General features: G+C 40.9%; 1 protein-coding gene across 1 annotated transcript; it reads left to right on the plus strand.

The window, feature by feature from the left end:
- The first annotated feature begins 2,992 nt into the window (after window positions 1-2,992).
- Window positions 2,993-25,823, plus strand: LOC133361775 (diacylglycerol kinase beta-like). The gene is made up of 7 exons (XM_061580769.1): window positions 2,993-4,484; window positions 6,176-6,249; window positions 7,255-7,329; window positions 9,773-9,858; window positions 9,986-10,075; window positions 11,477-11,637; window positions 25,725-25,823. Exons 1-7 carry the CDS (start codon window positions 4,482-4,484, stop codon window positions 25,791-25,793), a joined length of 558 nt encoding a protein of 185 aa, XP_061436753.1. The 5' UTR covers window positions 2,993-4,481; the 3' UTR covers window positions 25,794-25,823.
- The last annotated feature ends 660 nt before the right edge of the window (window positions 25,824-26,483 follow it).

Here is a 26,483-nt window from a genome sequence, read left to right on the forward strand (position 1 = left end):
GCAAGTCCAAGTCGAGTCTGAAGTCATCAAATTCATGACTCGAGTCTGACTCGAGTCCAAGTCACATGACTCGAGTCCACACCTCAGAGGTGGGACAAAGTCATTGTTATGCAAGTCCAAGTCGAGTCTGAAGTCATCAAATTCATGACTCGAGTCTGACTCGAGTCCAAGTCACATGACTCGAGTCCACACCTCAGAGGTGGGACAAAGTCATTGTTATGCAAGTCCAAGTCGAGTCTGAAGTCATCAAATTCATGACTCGAGTCTGACTCGAGTCCAAGTCACATGACTCGAGTCCACACCTCAGAGGTGGGACAAAGTCATTGTTATGCAAGTCCAAGTCGAGTCTGAAGTCATCAAATTCATGACTCGAGTCTGACTCGAGTCCAAGTCACATGACTCGAGTCCACACCTCAGAGGTGGGACAAAGTCATTGTTATGCAAGTCCAAGTCGAGTCTGAAGTCATCAAATTCATGACTCGAGTCTGACTCGAGTCCAAGTCACATGACTCGAGTCCACACCTCAGAGGTGGGACAAAGTCATTGTTATGCAAGTCCAAGTCGAGTCTGAAGTCATCAAATTCATGACTCGAGTCTGACTCGAGTCCAAGTCACATGACTCGAGTCCACACCTCAGAGGTGGGACAAAGTCATTGTTATGCAAGTCCAAGTCGAGTCTGAAGTCATCAAATTCATGACTCGAGTCTGACTCGAGTCCAAGTCACATGACTCGAGTCCACACCTCAGAGGTGGGACAAAGTCATTGTTATGCAAGTCCAAGTCGAGTCTGAAGTCATCAAATTCATGACTCGAGTCTGACTCGAGTCCAAGTCACATGACTCGAGTCCACACCTCAGAGGTGGGACAAAGTCATTGTTATGCAAGTCCAAGTCGAGTCTGAAGTCATCAAATTCATGACTCGAGTCTGACTCGAGTCCAAGTCACATGACTCGAGTCCACACCTCAGAGGTGGGACAAAGTCATTGTTATGCAAGTCCAAGTCGAGTCTGAAGTCATCAAATTCATGACTCGAGTCTGACTCGAGTCCAAGTCACATGACTCGAGTCCACACCTCAGAGGTGGGACAAAGTCATTGTTATGCAAGTCCAAGTCGAGTCTGAAGTCATCAAATTCATGACTCGAGTCTGACTCGAGTCCAAGTCACATGACTCGAGTCCACACCTCAGAGGTGGGACAAAGTCATTGTTATGCAAGTCCAAGTCGAGTCTGAAGTCATCAAATTCATGACTCGAGTCTGACTCGAGTCCAAGTCACATGACTCGAGTCCACACCTCAGAGGTGGGACAAAGTCATTGTTATGCAAGTCCAAGTCGAGTCTGAAGTCATCAAATTCATGACTCGAGTCTGACTCGAGTCCAAGTCACATGACTCGAGTCCACACCTCAGAGGTGGGACAAAGTCATTGTTATGCAGTCCAAGTCGAGTCTGAAGTCATCAAATTCATGACTCGAGTCTGACTCGAGTCCAAGTCACATGACTCGAGTCCACACCTCAGAGGTGGGACAAAGTCATTGTTATGCAAGTCCAAGTCGAGTCTGAAGTCATCAAATTCATGACTCGAGTCTGACTCGAGTCCAAGTCACATGACTCGAGTCCACACCTCAGAGGTGGGACAAAGTCATTGTTATGCAAGTCCAAGTCGAGTCTGAAGTCATCAAATTCATGACTCGAGTCTGACTCGAGTCCAAGTCACATGACTCGAGTCCACACCTCAGAGGTGGGACAAAGTCATTGTTATGCAAGTCCAAGTCGAGTCTGAAGTCATCAAATTCATGACTCGAGTCTGACTCGAGTCCAAGTCACATGACTCGAGTCCACACCTCAGAGGTGGGACAAAGTCATTGTTATGCAAGTCCAAGTCGAGTCTGAAGTCATCAAATTCATGACTCGAGTCTGACTCGAGTCCAAGTCACATGACTCGAGTCCACACCTCAGAGGTGGGACAAAGTCATTGTTATGCAAGTCCAAGTCGAGTCTGAAGTCATCAAATTCATGACTCGAGTCTGACTCGAGTCCAAGTCACATGACTCGAGTCCACACCTCAGAGGTGGGACAAAGTCATTGTTATGCAAGTCCAAGTCGAGTCTGAAGTCATCAAATTCATGACTCGAGTCTGACTCGAGTCCAAGTCACATGACTCGAGTCCACACCTCAGAGGTGGGACAAAGTCATTGTTATGCAAGTCCAAGTCGAGTCTGAAGTCATCAAATTCATGACTCGAGTCTGACTCGAGTCCAAGTCACATGACTCGAGTCCACACCTCAGAGGTGGGACAAAGTCATTGTTATGCAAGTCCAAGTCGAGTCTGAAGTCATCAAATTCATGACTCGAGTCTGACTCGAGTCCAAGTCACATGACTCGAGTCCACACCTCAGAGGTGGGACAAAGTCATTGTTATGCAAGTCCAAGTCGAGTCTGAAGTCATCAAATTCATGACTCGAGTCTGACTCGAGTCCAAGTCACATGACTCGAGTCCACACCTCAGAGGTGGGACAAAGTCATTGTTATGCAAGTCCAAGTCGAGTCTGAAGTCATCAAATTCATGACTCGAGTCTGACTCGAGTCCAAGTCACATGACTCGAGTCCACACCTCAGAGGTGGGACAAAGTCATTGTTATGCAAGTCCAAGTCGAGTCTGAAGTCATCAAATTCATGACTCGAGTCTGACTCGAGTCCAAGTCACATGACTCGAGTCCACACCTCAGAGGTGGGACAAAGTCATTGTTATGCAGTCCAAGTCGAGTCTGAAGTCATCAAATTCATGACTCGAGTCTGACTCGAGTCCAAGTCACATGACTCGAGTCCACACCTCAGAGGTGGGACAAAGTCATTGTTATGCAAGTCCAAGTCGAGTCTGAAGTCATCAAATTCATGACTCGAGTCTGACTCGAGTCCAAGTCACATGACTCGAGTCCACACCTCAGAGGTGGGACAAAGTCATTGTTATGCAAGTCCAAGTCGAGTCTGAAGTCATCAAATTCATGACTCGAGTCTGACTCGAGTCCAAGTCACATGACTCGAGTCCACACCTCAGAGGTGGGACAAAGTCATTGTTATGCAAGTCCAAGTCGAGTCTGAAGTCATCAAATTCATGACTCGAGTCTGACTCGAGTCCAAGTCACATGACTCGAGTCCACACCTCAGAGGTGGGACAAAGTCATTGTTATGCATGTCCAAGTCGAGTCTGAAGTCATCAAATTCATGACTCGAGTCTGACTCGAGTCCAAGTCACATGACTCGAGTCCACACCTCAGAGGTGGGACAAAGTCATTGTTATGCAAGTCCAAGTCGAGTCTGAAGTCATCAAATTCATGACTCGAGTCTGACTCGAGTCCACACCTCAGAGGTGGGACAAAGTCATTGTTATGCAAGTCCAAGTCGAGTCTGAAGTCATCAAATTCATGACTCGAGTCTGACTCGAGTCCAAGTCACATGACTCGAGTCCACACCTCAGAGGTGGGACAAAGTCATTGTTATGCAAGTCCAAGTCGAGTCTGAAGTCATCAAATTCATGACTCGAGTCTGACTCGAGTCCAAGTCACATGACTCGAGTCCACACCTCAGAGGTGGGACAAAGTCATTGTTATGCAAGTCCAAGTCGAGTCTGAAGTCATCAAATTCATGACTCGAGTCTGACTCGAGTCCAAGTCACATGACTCGAGTCCACACCTCAGAGGTGGGACAAAGTCATTGTTATGCAAGTCCAAGTCGAGTCTGAAGTCATCAAATTCATGACTCGAGTCTGACTCGAGTCCAAGTCACATGACTCGAGTCCACACCTCAGAGGTGGGACAAAGTCATTGTTATGCAAGTCCAAGTCGAGTCTGAAGTCATCAAATTCATGACTCGAGTCTGACTCGAGTCCAAGTCACATGACTCGAGTCCACACCTCAGAGGTGGGACAAAGTCATTGTTATGCAAGTCCAAGTCGAGTCTGAAGTCATCAAATTCATGACTCGAGTCTGACTCGAGTCCAAGTCACATGACTCGAGTCCACACCTCAGAGGTGGGACAAAGTCATTGTTATGCAAGTCCAAGTCGAGTCTGAAGTCATCAAATTCATGACTCGAGTCTGACTCGAGTCCAAGTCACATGACTCGAGTCCACACCTCAGAGGTGGGACAAAGTCATTGTTATGCAAGTCCAAGTCGAGTCTGAAGTCATCAAATTCATGACTCGAGTCTGACTCGAGTCCAAGTCACATGACTCGAGTCCACACCTCAGAGGTGGGACAAAGTCATTGTTATGCAAGTCCAAGTCGAGTCTGAAGTCATCAAATTCATGACTCGAGTCTGACTCGAGTCCAAGTCACATGACTCGAGTCCACACCTCAGAGGTGGGACAAAGTCATTGTTATGCAAGTCCAAGTCGAGTCTGAAGTCATCAAATTCATGACTCGAGTCTGACTCGAGTCCAAGTCACATGACTCGAGTCCACACCTCTGGTAATCCCGCTTCTTCATGGTGAATACATGTTATTCCGCAAGCCTCATCATGCACAATTGTAAAAAAAAAAAAATCTTAGTTGTTTTCAAATGTAGTGTTTACAACTCTGTATTGATCAATACAGATTTGTTCTAAGTTTTCTTGTGACTCTTCTTAACATCTAACATGTTTTATTGTAATAAATTAGGTTGAGAGGTTGTTCATGCAATAATCATCAATTGTATACCACACGCTCCCAGGTCACTCGTGAGTGAACCTTCCACTTTCCTGCAGTGGCATTTGAGACATCTGGATCTGCCCTCCGTGTGCTGTGAGCGAGTGTTTTGCTTACCATGCGCCTCCGTGTCTGCCACTATTCAGTCACACTGTCAGATACATTTTTAGTATTCTCAGATTTCTTAGTGAGTGTATAAGAAGTCTTATATTCAGCGGGTCATCTGGCAATATGCTCTTCATGCCTGCAGACGTGCTTTTGGGTGGTGCAGCAATCAACCACTCAATATTAATAACACACAGATGCAAAGATTGACTCACTGGCACTTGTGAAAGTATTCTTCCTCTGGTATTACTGCTGGTGTTTCTTTGTTTGAAAAAAACAACAACACATGCATTGATGACATTATGTTAAAAGGAAAAGTATAGATTAGGCTTCAAATTAGCACGGTTGGCTATGTACGGTGCAAAAGAAGTTTAACATTCATAAATACATACTGGGCAATGGTCTACATTACATAACACATAGCAAGGCCAAAGAGAGTAGATATGGGGCCAAATGAGAATTACATTTTATGATGCTCTGTCGCAACAGATGCATCCCAATCATATTTGAACCATTCTGTCAAATGTCAGTTGAAGTATAATGCTCACGTTTCTTTATTTGATTTGCATTAATTATAACCTCCCCCCATTTGTAATTAACCTGTACATACAGGAATGTGCCAACAACATTTACTGCCTACGATATTCTTCTTCTATGCATTGGCACCATCAGCATTTGTCAAGCCACAGCAACATGGTGTGCTCAAAACACCGCAGAGTGTACACACACACACACACGTTCGCCTAATACATCTGATATGCACGTTGTCCATCAGGTACAGCGTATAGAGCATGAGATAGTTGTTTCACTCTCGACCACCGTATAACATTCAAACATGACACTGCTGCTCAGAAAATGTTTTATGTTTGAGACTTTTGCACATGTCACCCCAATTGAGTGCATGCTTGGTAGATTGAGGAAGTTTATTTAGCTGGAAAATGATTTTGTTTGTGGAGCCTGCACTGAAAGGCAATGCTTCGAAATAGATAAGTTCTATTGTGTGATATTTGTTACGACATTGTAGCTATGCAAACTTAATATATAGTCGATAAGTATTGTGTTATAGTTAAGTAGTGTATATTAGGTAGCAGCTAATCATGTGCAAGAGTTCAACACAACCGATGTCATATGTATCACCGTACCGTGCCGTTATTTCTTTTCTTCTGCCGACTTTCTCAACTGTTGCACCCCCAAGTGCCACTCTTACATCATCACGGCATCTTACTGAGTCACATATATCTTGTGTCAAGGCAACGTTTTGGTGAACAACATTTAAAGCATTTGAAATTAATTTGTTTCCAAAACAAAATCGCAGCGATGATTTTTCCAACTTTACGTTGATTGTGTGGTTTATTATTGCATGATGATATTTTCTTGCATGTGTCTGTAGATTACACCTACTACTGGCACCCACCCCTTGCTCGTTTTTGTCAATCCAAAAAGTGGAGGCAAACAAGGAGAAAAGTAAGAGAGCACTGACAATACATGGCTAAACAAACTCATTTGCTCAAAGAAACCTTTGGATATATTGAATTCCTCCTAATTAATATTTACATAATTAAATTGTATATGTTTGTTCCAATAAAATACATATTATGACACGTACACAGCTTTCATTAAGCTTGCTGTAGTTACCCTTGAAGTTCAATTATAACCTTCATTTTGCCTAAATGGCTTTAACAAAATACATAATTTAATTTTATATGAATAAAAAAATTACTTTGCAACGCAGTATGCATAAATATCTAAGCCGATATGTTTCAAACATTTGTTGCACCGTTTGACAGAGTTAATATTTTAGCTTTATTTTATAGGCTAATCCATCAATTGGTGACAATCTCACGTAGGAATGCAGCTTAATGGTTTTGTAATTCATATTTGTATTATAGTAAGTTCAATTTTTTCAATAAAAGTTCATAAAAAATATTTGAAAGTGTAACATTTTCCATTGGGTATTTGTGTGAACACTATACACATGTATATGTATTTTTTAATAAATGTATTTTGGATGCAGTTAACAAATGTTTTGTTATTGAAAGCAACTACATGTGACATTTTCTACCCAATCACAGACAGTTATAATATGGCACAAGTTATAAAATACATAGAAATCATGGTACATGGCTTGTCTGGTAATTATTAAAGAGAACCGATTTGTAAGTTAATCAGCTTGAATGAATACAGTTTGATTCACTTCAAATTAACTATTATTTAATCAAAATATAAGCAAATTTTATCGAAATTTATTGTAATTTTCTTATTTTAACACTGAAGAAGACATTGCATGCACAGTACTGTCATTAGTAATTTGAACAAAATGGATATTTTATATTTAAGACTGTTGTAACAGCTATAAAGCATTGTCACAACTTGTGAATATATTTTTTCTAACCAATGATTTGATAGATAGCAAACGTGCATTCCAAATTTTAGGTTTTTCATTAACGTTGTTTCACTCAATTTTTGCAGAATTCTCCGAAAGTTTCAATACCTTCTCAATCCTCGGCAAGTGTATAACCTCAATAAAGGCGGTCCATTTCCAGGGTACGTGAAAATGCAAAGCATACAAAACCACTGAAACAGAATTGCATGGAGGCCCCTGCATGATCCAACCAGTTGTAACTGAATGAGAGCTTCAACTCTACAAGTCTTGGTCTCAATCGTATACTCTGATTTATATACTTATAGTCTCTCTCTCTTAATTTCATGAATCCTTATAGATGATTGGACATCTGTGACAGCAGAAGTTATTGTTAAAAAGTTAGTAGCAGTACAGGGAAAATCTATGAGAAAAGCAAGTTCAGTCGTGCGGGTGCATATGCGCGTGTGCGCGTGCATATATGTGCGTGTGTGCATGGTTGCGTATTTATGTGAGCGGAGTTATATGAAAGCTGGAGCAATTGCTTCATGGTTAACGCACTGCTCACCGCGTTATGGCATCAGTGATCCAGGTTCGATTATTGGCTATGCACAACGCAGACTCTCACTTATAAGAAACGTTACAACGCCGATTTAGTTTAAACTAGCGGGAAGTACCCGGCATTGCTCGGGTCTTAAAAATATTTAAAAACTTCTCTTAAAAATCTAACAGCAGTGCGTATTGACTGTGATGGTACCTGCTATGATTACAGCAGTGCATACTGTGGTGGTACCTGCTATGATTACAGCAGTGCATACTGTGGTGGTACCTGCTTTCACTGCAGTAGTACATGCTGACTCTATAGCAGTTTTTATCGACTCTATAGCACAAAGTACTCACCTGACAGAGTGGTGTGGTGAGGCCTAGTCCCGTGCAGAGCCTCCGGCCTTGCCTAGAATGTCCAGCCGGCCGAGGTGGCACCTTGGCAGGCTGGGCTGCTACACCTGACCTCCCCCCCCCCCCCCAGCTACGATCTCCCCGGCCGCTCTGCAGTAATATCTACGGCCTATAGTGGTAGCATCTAGCGACTGTATAGTAGTAATAACTGCACGCATCAGGGTGGGGGGGACATCACACAGTGAAGAATTAACGTCAGATTTTAGTGTATTTTTTATAGCATTTTTAAGGCGCGTGAGTTGGTATGGTCGTGCACGCGTCATAAATAAATAAATACATGTTAAGCGTGCACAAATCGCACTAAATCGCTAATTAAACAAATTTTAAGTTGACGGATGTGAAAAAGGAATAGCACTTGCTCACCACGGGGCTTACGGCGTGGTACCGGCTATTTATTTTTCACGTAAACCCCACCGTTGGAGAGGCAAATTGTTCGCAAGTGCTTGAAGAGACACAAACCCACAAACAAACCCACAAACAGACAATAGATGTTTCGATTTAAAGCTTTCGTGACTGCAGGGATTCATCTTCTTGGTTCTTTCGGTAAAGTCACGTGACTTTACCGAAAGAACCAAGAAGAGGAGACAATAGATGGTCCGTATAAAAGCATGTTTTGTTGAATGTCAGTGTTTTCAAAATACTTAGCATGCAAATGCCAGGAATCTTGCAGATGACGTCTTGCATTCCATCAAGACATGAACCAATGATAGAGCACTCACTGTTCAGCCACTGGTCTATAAGAAACATTTTGCAGATGTGACCCATATCGTTAAAGCCATTTCATGAGAACATAGCTCTTCATTTCTTGCATGTGGTAGACTCACATATACTTTTGACAAATTAACACATCGTGTAATGTTTTCCTTAATTTAGTGGCATTTAGTCTTCATACTAATGGGCCTAGTTCTGTTACTAAGCTGCTGGTATGACACACGATGGTAAAAACTATAGTTGGATGATTCTCATAATTTCTAGCCTGGAGTCGCCAGCCCAATCTTAGTATCAAATACAATTGTCTCTGGGATGGTGGGATTGGCTGCATTATGGAATCGCTGTGAGGGACCAGGCTGTGGGGAGTCCAGCATGATATTCAGGCAAGAAGGGTGGGCCCTTGGCACCTGGAGGGCCTATTGAAATCACGATGGAAATTCATGGCGATGCCTATGTAATGTTTCAATGGCAATTGTGGTGATATTGGCTGGCGGGTATTGGTGTTGATACTAGCCAATAAACGTATTACCTAAGTATCTGCCATATATTTTAAATACGTTTGGTGCTGCCGGTCTGCTGGAATTGACTGCAATACCTGCCGACCGGTATTGATCGGAATATCCTTTGAAATAGAATTTGCCTGATTCCCAGCATGATCCTGATGTGGTGTTCAGGCAAGACGGGAGGGCGTGTGGGGCATGAATGGCCTAGTGGAGGCTGGCCTGGGCTTGGCTCTTACCCGTGCCAATGCATGGCTGGGATGCACAGAGCAAACACAAGCCCAAGCTACACACACAGAAACTTTAAATGTAAAGCCTCGAACATATACTGAGGAGCTCCGTGCATATGTAGCCTTGGCTACAGCCTAGCATACACATGGAGCAGCTATGCTTATATTGACTGACTATACAGTGCATTGTATGTGAGATCGTCCCTTAATTTATGCAAATTTTTTGACAGATTGAACTTCTTTCGTGACGTCCCCGATTTCCGAGTGCTCACTTGCGGTGGGGACGGCACTGTGGGCTGGGTTTTGGACTGCATCGGTACGTAACAAATGAATGAATTTCCTATCGGCACTGCAGAATCATACGTCATTATGACAACTTTGTCAAAATAGCGTTCGATGTAGTGGATGAGTTATATCTGTACTGACACCACTTTTTTTTCCAGACAAACTCTCTCTGCCAAAGCGTCCACCTGTAGCAGTCCTTCCTCTTGGCACAGGGAATGATCTGGCTCGGTGTCTGCACTGGGGTGGTGGTAAGCGACGGTCCTCCAATGCTCACATTGACAAAACCTACATGCACTGTAATCTATTAATATGGTTCTAGATTTGAAGCTTTCGTGACTGCAAGGATTAATACTCTTAGTTCTTTCGGTAAAGTCACGTAGGTAAACAATGAAATTAAAATTAATAAAAAATAAAATAATAAAAATCACGACGTTTCGGAGGCAACACAAGTCTCCGTCATCAGGTGGGACCGTCACAGCCAGATTTGCTGCATCACAGCCAGATTTTCTAATGCAGCCAATCTGGCTGTGACTGTCCCACCTGATGACGGAGACTTGTGTTGCCTCCGAAACGTCGTGATTTTTATTATTTTATTTTTTATTAATTTTAATTTCATTTTTTACCTACATAGTGACTTTACCGAAAGAACTAAGAGTATTAATATGGTGTCTGTGCTATCCTGTCCCGTTACCTGTTATTGGACCTTTTTCTTAGACATCATTCGTTTTCTGGACTGTGGCACCCTGTGTTGTGTGTATGTACAGGTGCCTTTCATGATTCCATTCCCCTATGTATGCATGTTGAGCATTGTTCGCATCATGCGTATCCGACTGTGTGAATCGGAGGTGGCGGAACAGGGGGGACAACAAAAAATGTCAAAAATGGGTTTCTTCTTCAGTTTCTTATTCCTCTTGAAATGTTCCTTTGTTTCCCTCAATGTGTTTTTTTTATTCTTGTTTGCATTGTAAAGGTCTTTGAGATGCCATTTTAGTGTTTAAGCACTCAATAGCACGAATCCATTTCCAATGCTAACTAAAATGCCTTGAACATATTAATGTTCATATATTTGGGATACACCATTTCTACTGCAACAAACTTCATTAACCATTGAAATAACAGTTTGTTGTGAGTATTCTGATAGTCATTAAATAATTTACAGCCCTTTTGTTAACTTTCTGCTGGAGATTTCTACACCATGTCGATCACGAGGGGTGTTTAACTATACTTCACCATGTTTGTCAGTGCAGGTTGATGAAGGAGGCATCTAGGACTTGGTTCATATTTCACTCGCCAATGATGTTAGCCATTGCCGGGAATCGAACTCAGTTTCCTTTGGTTCATAGTTCAGTGTACGAACAACCACTGTGGGAACGGTCTACTCCTGTGAATATTATTCTTAAAATTCTGTTATGTTTAGTTGCAGGCCGAGTGAGATTGGGCTTTGGCACAGCACACAATGCCCTGCTTTTACAGACAAAGCGCAATGAGGCGGCACTTATCTCTATCAGTAGCAAATGGTGGAAATTTCACGCAATTCTGGTGGAGGGACCATTATCTGCACATTGTTACCACTCTACACGTCCTACAACGTGGTATTTATTTTATCGCCCTCAAAGGGATGGCAGGCTTAAGATGTTGGTCTGTTTCAGGTTATGAGGGCGGCAGCCTGCGCAAGACCCTGAAGGACGTGGAGAACAGCACTCCGCTCATGCTGGACCGCTGGAGTATCGAGGTCGTTGCCACGGATCTCGACGAAAAGGGCGACCCTGTACCTTACTCCATCATCAACAACTACTTCTCCATCGGCGTGGCAAGTCCCACCCTCTACCACCACATCGTCACATGCGCACACATTTTCACGGCAGCTCTTATTCTGGCATATTCCTTGTCGTATGGATAGACTGGCCCCCTCCCTGCCTTAGGAATGTAGGATTTCAGCCACAGACTCTACCACCAACAGAGATTAGCACCTGACTATGCCTGCTTGTGCATGATGCCTTGACATTTTTTACTATTTCTTGAATCCCCAGCCTTATTTTAAGATTTTGAGTGTCTGTAGGTGTTCACCTTTGATTATATGAGGTGTTGCCCTTCTAATCACGATCATTATTCCATGGCGTCTGCATGCCTCCTTCACGCACCCTTACATGGTAGGACTTGACTATTATCCCAACTCTGGCTTTGCTGCCATTGACGTGTGTCCTGGTGTTTACGTTTTCAAGTTTATTTTTATGATGCACCAGGTGGGAAGTCAAACAAATGTACAGCAATGAAGTAAACAGCAATCAGAACAAACCTAAAATAAAATAAAAATAAAACTACCGTATAACGCAAGGAATCTGAAATATTACATAAACACAAATCAATGTTAATCAAAGGTAAATATGAAGTTCGCTGCAGTGAAAAGTGGATTAGGTGGATTGTCTCCTGACTGATCATAGGACTAATTACAAATCTAGGCTTCAGGAAAATTAAGCAGATATAGGTTGACTATTGTACAGTAAAATCTTGGATTGCGAGTAACTTGGTCTGCGAGTGTTTTGCAAGACGAGCAAAATTTTTAAATAAGTATAAATTTGATAAACGAGCGAGGTCTTACAATACGAGAAGTACGGACACGCTTTGTCTGCCGAGCGTCACGTGATCACAACTGATATACGAATGCTTTGATATACGAGTGCTTTGGATTACAAACACGTTTCCGGAACGAATTATGCTCGCAATCCAAGGTTTTACTGTACTATCATGTAAACCAACACGGGATACAGCAATGTTTGTAAAGACTACAAAGGGAGCTGTGAAGGGCAGCAGGGAGATTCTCTCCTGCTACCCATAGGATCCTCTTTTACGTTGTTCTAGTTTGCCAGTTTGAGCCTCGGGATCTTCACTGTGACAGTTTATTTTTTCTTTGAATTCTAATCGCTTAATTGCTGCACCCTATCTTAATTGTTTTGCCTGTGCCGTGTTTTGTGACACGCAGGGTCACTGCACAATAAATAAATAAATGCGGATTGGGCAATTTGAAACGACCCACAGTACACTTATCTTCTTCTTGGTTCTTTCGGTAAAGTCACGTAGAATGGAAATAATAAAATAATAAAAATAAAATAATACAATAATTCTGAGAATTCTTTTATTATGTTTTCTTTTTAATAAAATAATTCTGAGAATTATTTTATTATGTTTTATTTTTATTATTTTATTATTTCCATTCTACGTGACTTTACCGAAAGAACCAAGAAGATGAATCCCTGCAGTCACGAAAGCTTTAAATCGAAATTTATACACTTATCTTCATTGTCTGACCCTAACCGTCGTTATTTGTCCAAGTTGTTCTTATTGCGATGCACACACTCGGGTATCTTCCCATCGTGCACGGTGGCCGACGACTCACCGCCGCGTGCCGATCGCTTCCCGTGCCCCACCAGTAGGCGGCGCTCTCTCTGGCTTTCGAGTAATTTTGAAATATTTGGTAACAGACAAACACTCGTGAATAGACGCTGTCTTTGCGACAGACCCGTTCTTCACCTGAGGACGGCTGCTTGCGTTGTGGCCGAAACGTCGTGAGAATTATTTTATAATGTTTTATTTGTATTACTTTATTATTTCCCTTCTACGTGACTTTACCGAAAGAACCAAGAAGACACTCGTGAATAGTTTGCATTCCCGCAGGTGACATTCAAAGATTAATAGCTTCCATTTGATATAAAACTTATGTCTGTAACGTGTGGATGAAGGAGATTTGGATCCAAATATGAAAGAAAATAACCCCGCCCGCCCCCATCAAATCTATTTCTCTATATGAGAGGAACTAAATATAGGGAGGACCACCAGAATGACGATGACTCCCGAGTTGAGCTCAACACATTTGCTGCTATGGCACACAGTGAGAATGGGCAATCGCGTATTTCTGGATTAATCTTCCCCGTTCTTCTCGCTTGTGCATTCACACTTCTCCAACATCCTGTCATGGGCATATCATTTCGAGTTTCCAGACGATGCAGTATTATTACAGCAGGTGGTGCTCCAGCTACAAATGTGGTGGCCTGGATTTTCTTGGAAGTTATTCACATTGAAGAAAAGTAATACTTCCTTGTGAGAATATTCGACATGCGAGGTTTCAGTACAACAAACTTTGGATTGATTACCATTATTTTAATGGTTACCATTATTTGAATGGTAATAAAAAATTTACTAAGATAATAAATCAAATCACTAAAACATTACATTTATCAATCTTTGGTACTATATAAATGCTAATTAAATTGTCCCTTCAAGATATTTATTCTATTTAAGTCAATGTTTTATTTTCATACTGTACACCATAACATGTAATTTTATTTTCAATACAAATTATTTTTATTATAATATGAATGCTAAGCTATGAAGTGTTTATAGTATGAAATAATAAGTTACGAAGGCTGGGAACGCATCCTCATAGTACAAATGTCATAACATATTCAGTATACGAAGTTTAAACATACGAACGAAGCTCCAGAAACGCATTTACCTCGAATATGGAGGTGTTACTGTATATATTTTATTCTTTGAAATCGTAGTGATTCAGAATATATTGAAATGCTTAATATAGTTCCATAGAGAGTCAAGTGAGACTAAACAGTGAACAATAGCAGCAGTTCTTCCACTTGCAAACAAAAACTTGTAGTCGTAGTAAAACAGGCAGCTTCGTGATGCTGATTTACTTATGTTATGTTGACTAAATGAAAGGAGCCATACTTTACTAGTTTTCAAACATTTCGAGTTGATGTAGTTTGGGAATTATAACTTTAAGCCACTGTTTCGCATGTTGGTGTCGTAAAATTGCAGTCTTGGGTCCTCAAGACCAGCCCTCGCCCTCAATGCCAGCTTCAGGACATTTCCTTAGGTCTTGTCCTTGACCCCTATCCTCGGGTGTGTGGCCTCGGTCCAAGAACTTGGCTTCGAGGTCCTGGCCTTGGCACTGGCCTCAGCCTAGAGGATGCAGCCTTGACTGGCCTTGACACTGACCTTAATCTAAAAGACTCCTGGCTTTGACCTTGGCTTGGCCTTGTGGCTCAGCCTCGGTCTCATAGGTCCTGGCCTTGAATCCAAGAATGGAAAATTTACAAGCGACAGGTCACAAACTCTAAGCCATTAAGGCCGAGAGATAATATACAGCCACAATGTAATGCGCTCAGTGCAATGATTACGACTGTTACGCAAAATCCAGTTCTTTAAAACATGAGGATTAATGACGGATTCCAAATCTTAACTTTTTTCCCCAGTGAAAATAAAAGCTAAAGGTCTTAATGTGTGTCTGATGCATGACACGGCGTTTAATTTTATGTTCAAATGAGCATAAGTTTAATTTTCAGTGCAAATGGATGGCAATATCTTGAGACCTCGATGTGGGCTGAATATTTTATTTCTTGGGGAAGTTGTAAAATGACTAGTATTCATCACAGTGTGTGTGGTAGCAACAAAGGGCTGTGGTAAATTGTGTACAGGCTGTGCTTTGTTTTATTGCCTCGTTCTCTGAAGTTTTAAATTCAAGTTGGACTCCTTTTGTTGACAACAGCTGTAATTTGTTGTGTGTCAGGATATATTATGATGAGCATCCTTATTTGTATCATTATGTATCTGCCCAGTAACTCTATGCTGTTATCATGTAGAAATGTGTGTTTGTGTGTAGTTGTGTATTTGATGAGTATAGTATATGAGACAGAAAGAGTGGGGGGGGGGGGGTGCAGAGACAACAGAGTGATTTGCAGATCGCACTACGAACCCATTGACCTGAGTTAGATTCCTCGCCATGGATGACATCTGTGTCAAATGGTATCGGAACGTGTCCTGGGCCTCCGCGAGGTTGGCTCGCCCTCAAAGGAGTACCAGCTGCAGTATAAATACCGGCACTGGATAGACATGCGTGCTGCTGGCTGCACCACCAATATGCAGGCTTTAACAGCAGCACATCCACCGAGAGTCTATGCACTATCTGGGGGATTCTTTGGCATATTTTATGCTCACACGGGTGTTTTTGTTGTTGGATCTTCTTTAGAATAAGAATCTGTATTTATACTCGAGGAATCTGATGATCTATGAAGCACTTTTTCACAGCTGTTTTAATAACAGAAGCATTTGTCTAGCAAGCCATATTTTTTTCTGAAGAGCCTTGTAATATAATAATGAATTCAGGGCTTGCCTTCTTAAACAAATGCTCCTGGAAAATGTTGGTCCAAGGAACCTTTTGGTTGATTGTGCCTAAATGTCATTTTCCTTTTGGCTACGAAGCAGACCCTTTATATTTATGCTGTATCAACAGTGAATTCTAATAATATAGATTATGAGAAACGTTTAATATTGATAAAATGTCAGGCTATTAATTCAGTTAAACTCCTTTTTTCAACAGTGTCCTACTGCATATACATCACAAAACACACATTTTTCACATTATGGAACTGGCATTACATTTCTAAAATTAATCCGAATGTATCAAATACACATTTTATGTTACAAATGTAAAAGTCGGTGTTCAGCGTGAATATATATTTTGTTTCATAAACAGACACAACTTGAATGCAGGTAAAATTTTGTGAATACAGGTAAAGTTTTGTGAAACCAGTTTCACGTGTAGATTTTCACAGCCACTCATAATTCATGCATGGCCTTCAGGGTTTAGTCGTGAGATGAGCATTTCTTTCACTTGCACTTTTGCCATGCACTACCGCGGGCATCTTCAGGAGTTGAATTAAGGGGCATCACCTGGCCCACACCCTGATTATATGTTATCTGCTTTGTCCTGATTATTCCGCAAGACTCATGTGGTTGGATAATAACTGGCTGGTCACCTCCCCCTATTTTGATTGGTTGAAAATACACCACAACCTTTCAGGAGGGTAGAATTGTAGGAGTCTTGGGGGGCCCAACAGGAAAAGCAGAATTAATAGGGTGGACACCAGATGACATTCCTCACTTCAACGCCTGAAAAGTGTGACAGGCGGAAAGAAATGCCCAACGTTCGGCCTGACCCAGAACGCCAAATTTGAGGTTAAAACCAGTTTGGGTAATGAAGGAAGCATCTGTTCATTCATCTAATCCAAATGACACGAGCAAAAGTTATTGACTGGGAATACTTGTGGAATAACATTTCCTGATATCATGTTTATTTCTTACTTTCCCCACATGAAACTCTCTTTGAAATCCAAAAAAGTGCACGTGTATTTTTAGTTTGTATTTTGGTGACATTTCATGTTTTTAAAAGCTGGACATTACTAAGTTGAGTACAAATGTCACTAAAAGTGGTAACTTTATAAAACCATCATCATTTTCACGTAGAAGGGAAATAATAAAATAACAAAAATAAAACATAATAAAAAATTATCACGACGTTTCGACGCTTTAAATCGAAATTCATCATCATTTTGGATGAAAGAGATCATAGACATTTTATTAAAACTTGCTTACCTTATTTGTGCCTAGGAAGTTACCCAGAGCAAAAAAAATGGCACTTGTCCCCAGGGTTGTTGTATTTTTGTTTCTCTTGTGATGGGTTTTATTGTCATTTACAAATTTGAACTAGTGACGCTGACATGGCTATTAACCCACTGAAACAGCCATCCATGCATGCATACTTTGTAGTAACCATTAAACAATCATAAATAATACTGTCATTATTGATTGTTTACCCAAGAGAGCTTGACTGCATGTAAACATTATAATTCAAGCGCGCATTGCTTGGAATTTTTGGTCAAATAATGCAACATGGAGTGCCGGTAAGAAACCTGCATATAAGTGAAGCACACTCAAACTCCACACAAGCAGGCTAGGATTCTACTCAGTGTACTGCCACACCTATAGGCACCTTACAACCTATGCAGTGTCATATTTCATATATGATCCCACGATGACCAACACATCCTGTCCCAAATCAGTGGATTACAGGTGTTTTCCATCATACTCAGTTGGGCTTTGTAAAATGCTGAAGGTGCCGTAATTCAAAGCACATTGTATGCTAAGCCTAAAAACCCCGTAAAAAAATGACATCCCAATTGTGTTATCAATCATGTCATGTTAAGTGTAAACCACATTAATATTTTCTAGACATTAGATAGTTGATTTCAATCACAATGTGTCATGGAGCTGTCCATCAAACCCAGTGTCCCTGCAGAATGTTTATATTTCCCACAGCATGTTGCGCTCATTTTCTTCATCAACATGATTGATGAATGATGAGCTGGGAACACCCACAGGATAGGAACACTCGTGTGTTTGGAGCAATCGCAACATAAGTTCAATAGTACTACTCATTGCAGTAGCTGTCAAACTAATATACGTAGACCTCAATCCAACAAAGTAGATTTGGACCTTTGTCCAGCAACATCAGCTGTACTCGTTGAACGAACGTACAATGGGACAATGACAACTCGTATGTTGGGCACGTGATATTGCTTATCTCACAAAATGACTTGCATGTGTCGTGGGTTGTAAATCCGAGTTTCTCGTCCCTTGTGAACAACACAATGCATCCCACTTTGCACTATACGGCATCACAAATAACTCTGCAACGCAACGCATGTGATATTCATTTTTATATTTCTGACAATTTATGAGTATATTTGTGTAATATTATGGATGTGGCTGTCCTCGATCGAAGGACATTGTGTCCTGATAATTGGTTCTTTACCCTTCTATCTGGCAACAAAACTGACACCTTTTTGCAAGGAGTCATGTTTGCATAGACCGCAATACCTGCAGTCATAAATACAAACAAAAGACATAACTCTGATAATGTGCACTGTCCTTGAAGTTGATTGGTCCACACCCGAGACAGCTTTCCTTCGAGCCTAGTCTCATATGGGTTGGACCAGATGACGCCAAAAGGCGCACAACTCAAGGACAATGCACCATCAGAGTATGAGAGCTCGGGGCAAGCATCTACACTATTGGGACCTCATTTGCCAGTAAAAATATGATAATTGGTTCTTTACCCTTCTATCTGGCAACAAAACTGACACCTTTTTGCAAGGAGTCATGTTTGCATAGACCGCAATACCTGCAGTCATAAATACAAACAAAAGACATAACTCTGATAATGTGCACTGTCCTTGAAGTTGATTGGTCCACACCCGAGACAGCTTTCCTTCGAGCCTAGTCTCATATGGGTTGGACCAGATGACGCCAAAAGGCGCACAACTCAAGGACAATGCACCATCAGAGTATGAGAGCTCGGGGCAAGCATCTACACTATGGGGACCTCATTTGCCAGTAAAAATATGATAATTGGTTCTTTACCCTTCTATCTGGCAACAAAACTGACACCTTTTTGCAAGGAGTCATGTTTGCATAGACCGCAATACCTGCAGTCATAAATACAAACAAAAGACATAACTCTGATAATGTGCACTGTCTCGGGTGTGGACCAATCAACTTCAAGGACAGTGCACATTATCAGAGTTATGTCTTTTGTTTGTATTTATGACTGCAGGTATTGCGGTCTATGCAAACATGACTCCTTGCAAAAAGGTGTCAGTTTTGTTGCCAGATAGAAGGGTAAAGAACCAATTATCATATTTTTACTGGCAAATGAGGTCCCCATAGTGTAGATGCTTGCCCCGAGCTCTCATACTCTGATGGTGCATTGTCCTTGAGTTGTGCGCCTTTTGGCGTCATCTGGTCCAACCCATATGAGACTAGGCTCGAAGGAAAGCTGTCTCGGGTGTGGACCAATCAACTTCATGACAGTGCACATTATCAGAGTTATGTCTTTTGTTTGTATTTATGACTGCAGGTATTGCGGTCTATGCAAACATGACTCCTTGCAAAAAGGTGTCAGTTTTGTTGCCAGATAGAAGGGTAAAGAACCAATTATCATATTTTTACTGGCAAATGAGGTCCCCATAGTGTAGATGCTTGCCCCGAGCTCTCATACTCTGATGGTGCATTGTCCTTGAGTTGTGCGCCTTTTGGCGTCATCTGGTCCAACCCATATGAGACTAGGCTCGAAGGAAAGCTGTCTCGGGTGTGGACCAATCAACTTCAAGGACAGTGCACATTATCAGAGTTATGTCTTTTGTTTGTATTTATGACTGCAGGTATTGCGGTCTATGCAAACATGACTCCTTGCAAAAAGGTGTCAGTTTTGTTGCCAGATAGAAGGGTAAAGAACCAATTATCATATTTTTACTGGCAAATGAGGTCCCCATAACATTGTGTCCTGTTACACGTTACGCTGAATCGGCCAGGACAGCGCTCACCGAGTCTCAAGAGCCCATTTTAGGAGGGTCCTGCCAGGTTTTCGCAGGAAGGGGGCGATGTTTGCAGGGGATTGTTAAGCATTGGACATGTTGTTTGGCCAACACCAGTTAACATTTGTACATGTTTCTTTAGCTGTGGGAATAAAACGGAGAACCCGGAGGAAACCTATTCAGTCAAGATTTGGGTCTGAATTGCTTTGCCTTAAAATAAGGTGAAGACTTTTAGGTGAATTATCAATCCTCTTGATTGTCATATGATTGTTTTTGTTATCCGGCATACAGAACAAACATAAATACACAGACATGTAATAATCGATAACAAAACCGCAATTTACGAATGTACAAATATATGGATAGGTGAAAAATTACCGTACTACATACATAAATGGATAATTAAATGTTGATTAGGTAAGCATTATTTTACAATATAGTACAAACGTATTCTTAGGTTTTTTCGGTAAAGTCACATGACTTTACCGAAAAAACCTAAGAATATGAATCCTTGCAGTCACGAAAGCTTCAAATCTAGAATAGTACAAACGGTTAGAACACAGTATATACATGATTTTTAGAACGTGGCGACATCATATGCATCACATACTCCAACTGTGTGGGCTAGAGAGAGGAAAAAAGAGATGGAAACATTTGAATAAAAATAAAAATGGCAATTATTGATTTATGGGAGCGATTTTACATATGATTGCTCATGGAGGCTGGCCTAAAGCATTGCATTAAGTACTGTGGGTCACAATGTTTCAAAGTGGCAGTAAGTATAGGTGATACATCTGGAAGTCTGGGGATGTGTGGCATCGGGCAGAGGAGTGGGTCATTCCCTCACGTTACTGGCTGACCACAGCATCCTGAGGCCCGACCCTGTTGTCTCAAGGTTGGTCGTGGTGACATGGCTTTTTCACCAGCTACCAGAATTAATTGCAGCCGTCATTGAATAATATCTGTTTAGCTAATGCAGGGCTGTGCTTGAGCACGTGTGTGGGCATTGGGCATAAAAGTATATTTGTGAAGTACATTATGGGAGAAAATGCACAATAATATTATATTTACCGGCATATACTAAATTAATAAAATATATCACACTGCCATTACAACATGTAAATAAAAACAAAACATTAACTCCTGTGTAAATAATGAATACAAAATGAAGTCATTTATACGACGTAACCACTTATTTTCATTTACGAGTCCGCTAAAGGGACTGTGGATTTTTGGAAATAAATACATAAATACATAATAATCAACACTGGGAGTGTTCGGCATAGAGTTGGCAAGTATGATATAGCAAATGCATGTGCTTGAAAAGTTTATACTTTAAATATTTGACTATCATTGCACTAAAGCCTCGTCTTAAACAGTGCTTAAACACAGTGCACTTGTGAATGATGGAAAAGATGTACAAATCCCAACTCGTGTATTATTAAATAATAACCTCTCAACATGCGATAGCACCGTGAATCCAAAAAAGTGTATAAATGACTTTAAACAATAATATTAAATATATTCATTAAAATAAATTAACAAAGATAAGAAGAGTGCTATTATTCACAAGCAATGACATCCTCAGGGATGGGTAAGTGATAATTAAATATTTACAATTTCCTGTGCCTTTGACCTTGCAGTTTTCCTATCCAGCACTCCGGTAATCATTACCCGTGCATTGTCCTCAGTGCTGAATATTCCACCAGCGAGACGGGTGAGGATCAGATGTCTTAGCAATCACGGATGCCGCTTTCACAGGTGCCTGTTGCTGCTTCGTAGCAATTCCGGAAGCGCAGATAAACCCACAATCTCTCTCCAGGGTATCTCATTCCTTTTTTTATCCAATACATTTGAATAGCCGCCAACCTTCGTTAACAAAATTATTTGGCACATCCCGTGATGGGTACTGCAAGATCCGACCATGTCTGTCCAGTGCTCGCTAGGCTGCATCGGCTTGCGGTTGCTAAACGAATACATTTAAGGTCGCGCACATTACGCACAAAGTGCTCGCCACAAATGAACCACAATATCTTGCAAATCTTGTCAAGGAGCATACACCATCACGCAGATTCTGGTCACCCTCGCAGTGGCTTTTTGCAAGCCATTGAACAAAGAGGGCCAGTCCATCGCGTGCTTTCAGATGCGCTTCTGTGGCTGTCTGGAACCCTCTTCTGATATTAGGAGAGATGCAATTTTAAATCTAGGTTGAAAACTAATTTCTTTAGAACTGCTTTTTGTGTTAACTTTGTTTGTTGTTTTTCCCCTGCACCTCTGATTAGCACGGTTAGCTACATATGGTGCAAAAGAAGTTAAACATACATAAAGCAAGTAGAAATATAACACATTCCTGTGGAGGGAGCTGGTAGGAACGTTGGGTTGCTCGGTCAATGGCCAGGGTCAACAGCGGCGTGGTTTATTCCACAAATATGCCCGACTGTGAGGGCGGGCACAAGCCGGCGTGAGTAGGTTAAACGTTGAGTTTTATAAGGGCACCACGGGGTGACCAGCCCCTCCCCACCTAGCCCCACCCCTCCCACCCCCCACCCAGCCCCACCCAGCCCCTCCCCACCCTTCCCACCCAGCCCCTCCCCACCCTCCCCACCCAGCCCCAGCCCACCCTCCCCACCCAGCCCCACCCTCTCCACCCAGCCCCTCCCTCCCCACCCAGCCCCTCCCTGAACGATGGACGGACACAATAATCCCCTGTGGGCTGGTGGAACCAGGTGGTTCCTACCAGTAAAACTAAATATGAGTGGAAATACATACAGGGCAACTGTACACGTTTAAACATAAAGTGACATGTAGCTGATTTATGTTATCACTGACTGTTTTTATGAATTGTCAAGTGCTGGAATTAATTGTTTCTTGAATAAAAAATATTATAAATTATATAAATGAATATAAATAGAATAGTAGCAGTGCATTATTAATATTATTAAGATGAGATGTAAGGAAGGCAGTGTAATAGAGTTTTACGCTTATCAATACGTGTCACTTGTGGTTAGACTCATACCACACATATGCAGTTGTCAATATCAGGTCAATGTCTTTTTTACATTTATTAGCCAAAAGGGCACATAGCCAGGCACATTGTGTGGTAAATTGCAATATTTATGGTATCCAAGATACATTCATTGCATTTTTTTGAGGAGGTCTATACGTGGAATATATTTCAAGCTATTATGCATACATGGACAATACAGAAGCTTGTGTTGCCTCCGAAACGTCGTGATTTTTATTTTATTTTTTATTTTACTTTTATTAATTTAAATGTTTTACCTACGTGACTTTACCGAAAAAAACCTAAGAATATGAATACATGGACAAGATTGTTCAGCTGTTGTAGACAGATGTTTCGTGTTGAGGGACACTTATGACTCAGGAAAATAAGCAGTGACATTTTCAGGCAATGGTTCTCCGTTGAAGTTAAAATAGTTCATCCGAAGGGTCATAAACTAAACCCTTTTTGCTTGTTTTTCTTTATCACAGACTACGCATTTAACTTTCAAATGACGTTGGCCATAAGTGTTTCTATGTATAATGTAAACACTGGTATTTTTTTTCACACACCAAGGATTCTCTCACGAGCAAATATAAAACCTATTTTGCAGGATGTCCTTTCCTTTCATGCCTACAAAATTGTTAACTTTGAAACAAATATAGGTGACAGCACAGCTCACAATCACCTGCTTCTAGATAAATAACTCACGATAGTTCCTTCAATTCTTTTTAGAGACTTGCTTCGTGTGCAGATATAATAGAAAATCATTCCTTCACACTGGCACACAATTGCTTGCTCATATTCAGAGTGACGGGGTCGTTTTGGACCCACAGTTTATAAGAGAAGACATGCCATATAACGACGCTACTTTAATGTCAAGACATTCTACTTCACATTATTTAGGAGTCAAGAGGCGACTTGAACCAGTCCAGAAACTGGCAAAGCTTTGAACCGTGAGGCAGAAATGCTTTACCTGAAGATATACATGTTATCCAGTTGCAACCAAGCCACATATATGATTAAATAAGAGTGCAAATTATAATAATTGACCGTTTGTTGTTAATCCACTGCTGGATGATGGATTCCTCATACTGTGTTGCTTGCAGGGTGGTTGTTTGACCAAATTCCACACCACATTGTGTGTATTGGTCAAAGACGGGTCCAGGACTAGTACAGATAGCTGTGGCCAGGAATCAAACTCGGGTAGCGATGCTCATAACACAGTACATGCTAACCACTGTGCCACCGTTCGATCTTAATTAGTGCTTATTGGACTTAAAATTAGAATACTAAATTAGAGTGTTTAAATGCACATGACATTATTCATTATATTGGCTCCATATTTTGCATGTCATGGCTCGCCATGTTGGAATTTATACAGGACAGAGTGCACAATATTTCAATTTTTCAGTTTAAAAAAATAAATACGTTGTGTTTTGGTACACGTTATAGGAGCAGACTTGCAAAATCACTGGTACTCGTTGAGTTTTGTCAAATGAGTGACACAAAAAAGTTAAACAAAGCTTAAAAGCTAATTCTATTGCAAGCATGAGCCAGCCCCATCAGTCGACACAGATTTACCAGAGATTTGACAAAGCACACACTGTGGGTAGATTGTGCTTAGAACTGGCCAATTGGCCCAACTCAGGATTGGAAGGTTGTGGATTCAATATTGGTCAGGGGTCGAGACAACGTATCATTTCACTACGGTCAACAAAATGACCATTGCTTTGTGACAACAGTGATTATACTGTGGTCCTGCCAGAGGAATATAGAATTTTCCATCCACCGGCTCAGGGCCACCACCAATCACCCGAGGCTTATTTGAGCAGGGAGACTCTTCAACATTGACGTTTGAATTTAGATGAGATCCAGATCCGATGCGACCACATATCCTCCTGCGTGTCTGATTGAAAGCTGTGTAATGCACTGTGGGTAACTGTTTTGCGTTGTGTGAGCAGGGGCCGTGTACATACTAATCAATGCTGACACCCAAATTTGTAGCAAAATATAATCGCTCTGACATTGCATGAACTGCTTTGATGTAGTGTGATTGTGTACAATAAAAGTTAATGCGGCTGTTTGTACATTGTTAATCAATTTAATGTTCAACATTTACAATGATAATGCACATGTCCAATGTGTTATAATGATATAAATGTAAAACATATATAACAAGATTTTTATACTTTTGAAATGAATGTATATTTTTTGGGCAAGAATAGAATTGCAAGCATGCTTGGTCTAGCTGTATACGATCACTGTGAGAGATAGGGCATATTATTTTTTGATGCACGATTGTCATTTATTTCTACTCTAAAAGCATAGAGAAGCAGAGTATATTTGAACTGCATAATGTGTTCACTGATAAAAGGAATTGATGGTTAAAACATGTTTCAGATATTGTACAATCAGTACAATATAAAATTGTATATTTTTCAATGAAAGGTGCATACAAATTGACAATTATCGTGGCTTAAATGAATGTTTAAATTAATGTGTTTTTGCATTCTCTTTGTATGCACATTTGAATCATGTTTTAAATTAATTACCAGTTTTATCACTTGAGTGGTGTATGGGGAATAACAAACACAGCTTCTCACTATTTTTGTATTTGTTGATTGGCCTCTGAAAACATTATTGACAGTTTCATTGTTTCTTCACACCTAGGATGCCTCAATAGCTCACAGATTTCACCTGATGAGAGAGAAGCACCCAGAGAAATTCAACAGCCGGTAAGATCACACACATCCTCTAGGGTCCTCATTCAAACAGTCATCGTTATGGTCTAGCCAGGGTGTCATTAAAGTCATTTCAAGAGCTGTGAATATGTATATTAACATTTGTTATATATTTTGATGTCGAAACATTTTTTAAAAGACATGCTTACGAGATTAATTTTATATAACCATGACAACATTTCTCGATTTTTCTGTGTGTACCATAATATTTATAACTTACATTTTTTTGGTAATCCACTGCTGGATGAAGGCCTACCCATGCCATGTTGTTCATGGGTGTTATTTGACCATACTTCACCACACTAGTCATTGCAGGTTATTTCATAACCAGTTCCAATATCACCTCACTATTAGCTCTGGCCAGGAATCAAACTCAGATCTCTGAGTTCATAGAGCAGTGTGCTAACCACTATGCCACCATTCCACTCCATGAGCGTGCAAATATTCCATACAGTTGAATTTGGATAGCAGGGATCGCTACTTATTTATAGACAAAGAAACGACTATACTGGTTCATCTTCCAGATACACCTATTTTTAAATTATGATCCTGTATCCATTACTTTGAAGAAGCAAGGACATGTTGTTTAACGCATCTAACGTTATATAGTAATTTATTCCAAAGTTAATGGGAAAGTGGTTACAATTTTTTATTTTCAGTAGCTTACTTAGTAATTACTATTGATAAT

Source organism: Lethenteron reissneri, unplaced genomic scaffold (assembly GCF_015708825.2).
Source record: "Lethenteron reissneri isolate LAM-NWPU_2019-01 unplaced genomic scaffold, ASM1570882v1 scaffold_1233, whole genome shotgun sequence".
NCBI lineage: Eukaryota > Metazoa > Chordata > Hyperoartia > Petromyzontiformes > Petromyzontidae > Lethenteron > Lethenteron reissneri.

What these genes read in the sequence shown, in the direction of transcription:
- LOC133361775 (XM_061580769.1), top strand. An exon ending in GGAGGCAAACAAGGAGAAAA is followed by an intron (nt 6,250 to 7,254) that starts GTAAGAGAGCAC and finishes CAATTTTTGCAG; the next exon opens with AATTCTCCGAAAGTTTCAAT. An exon ending in GTGTCTGCACTGGGGTGGTG is followed by an intron (nt 10,076 to 11,476) that starts GTAAGCGACGGT and finishes GGTCTGTTTCAG; the next exon opens with GTTATGAGGGCGGCAGCCTG.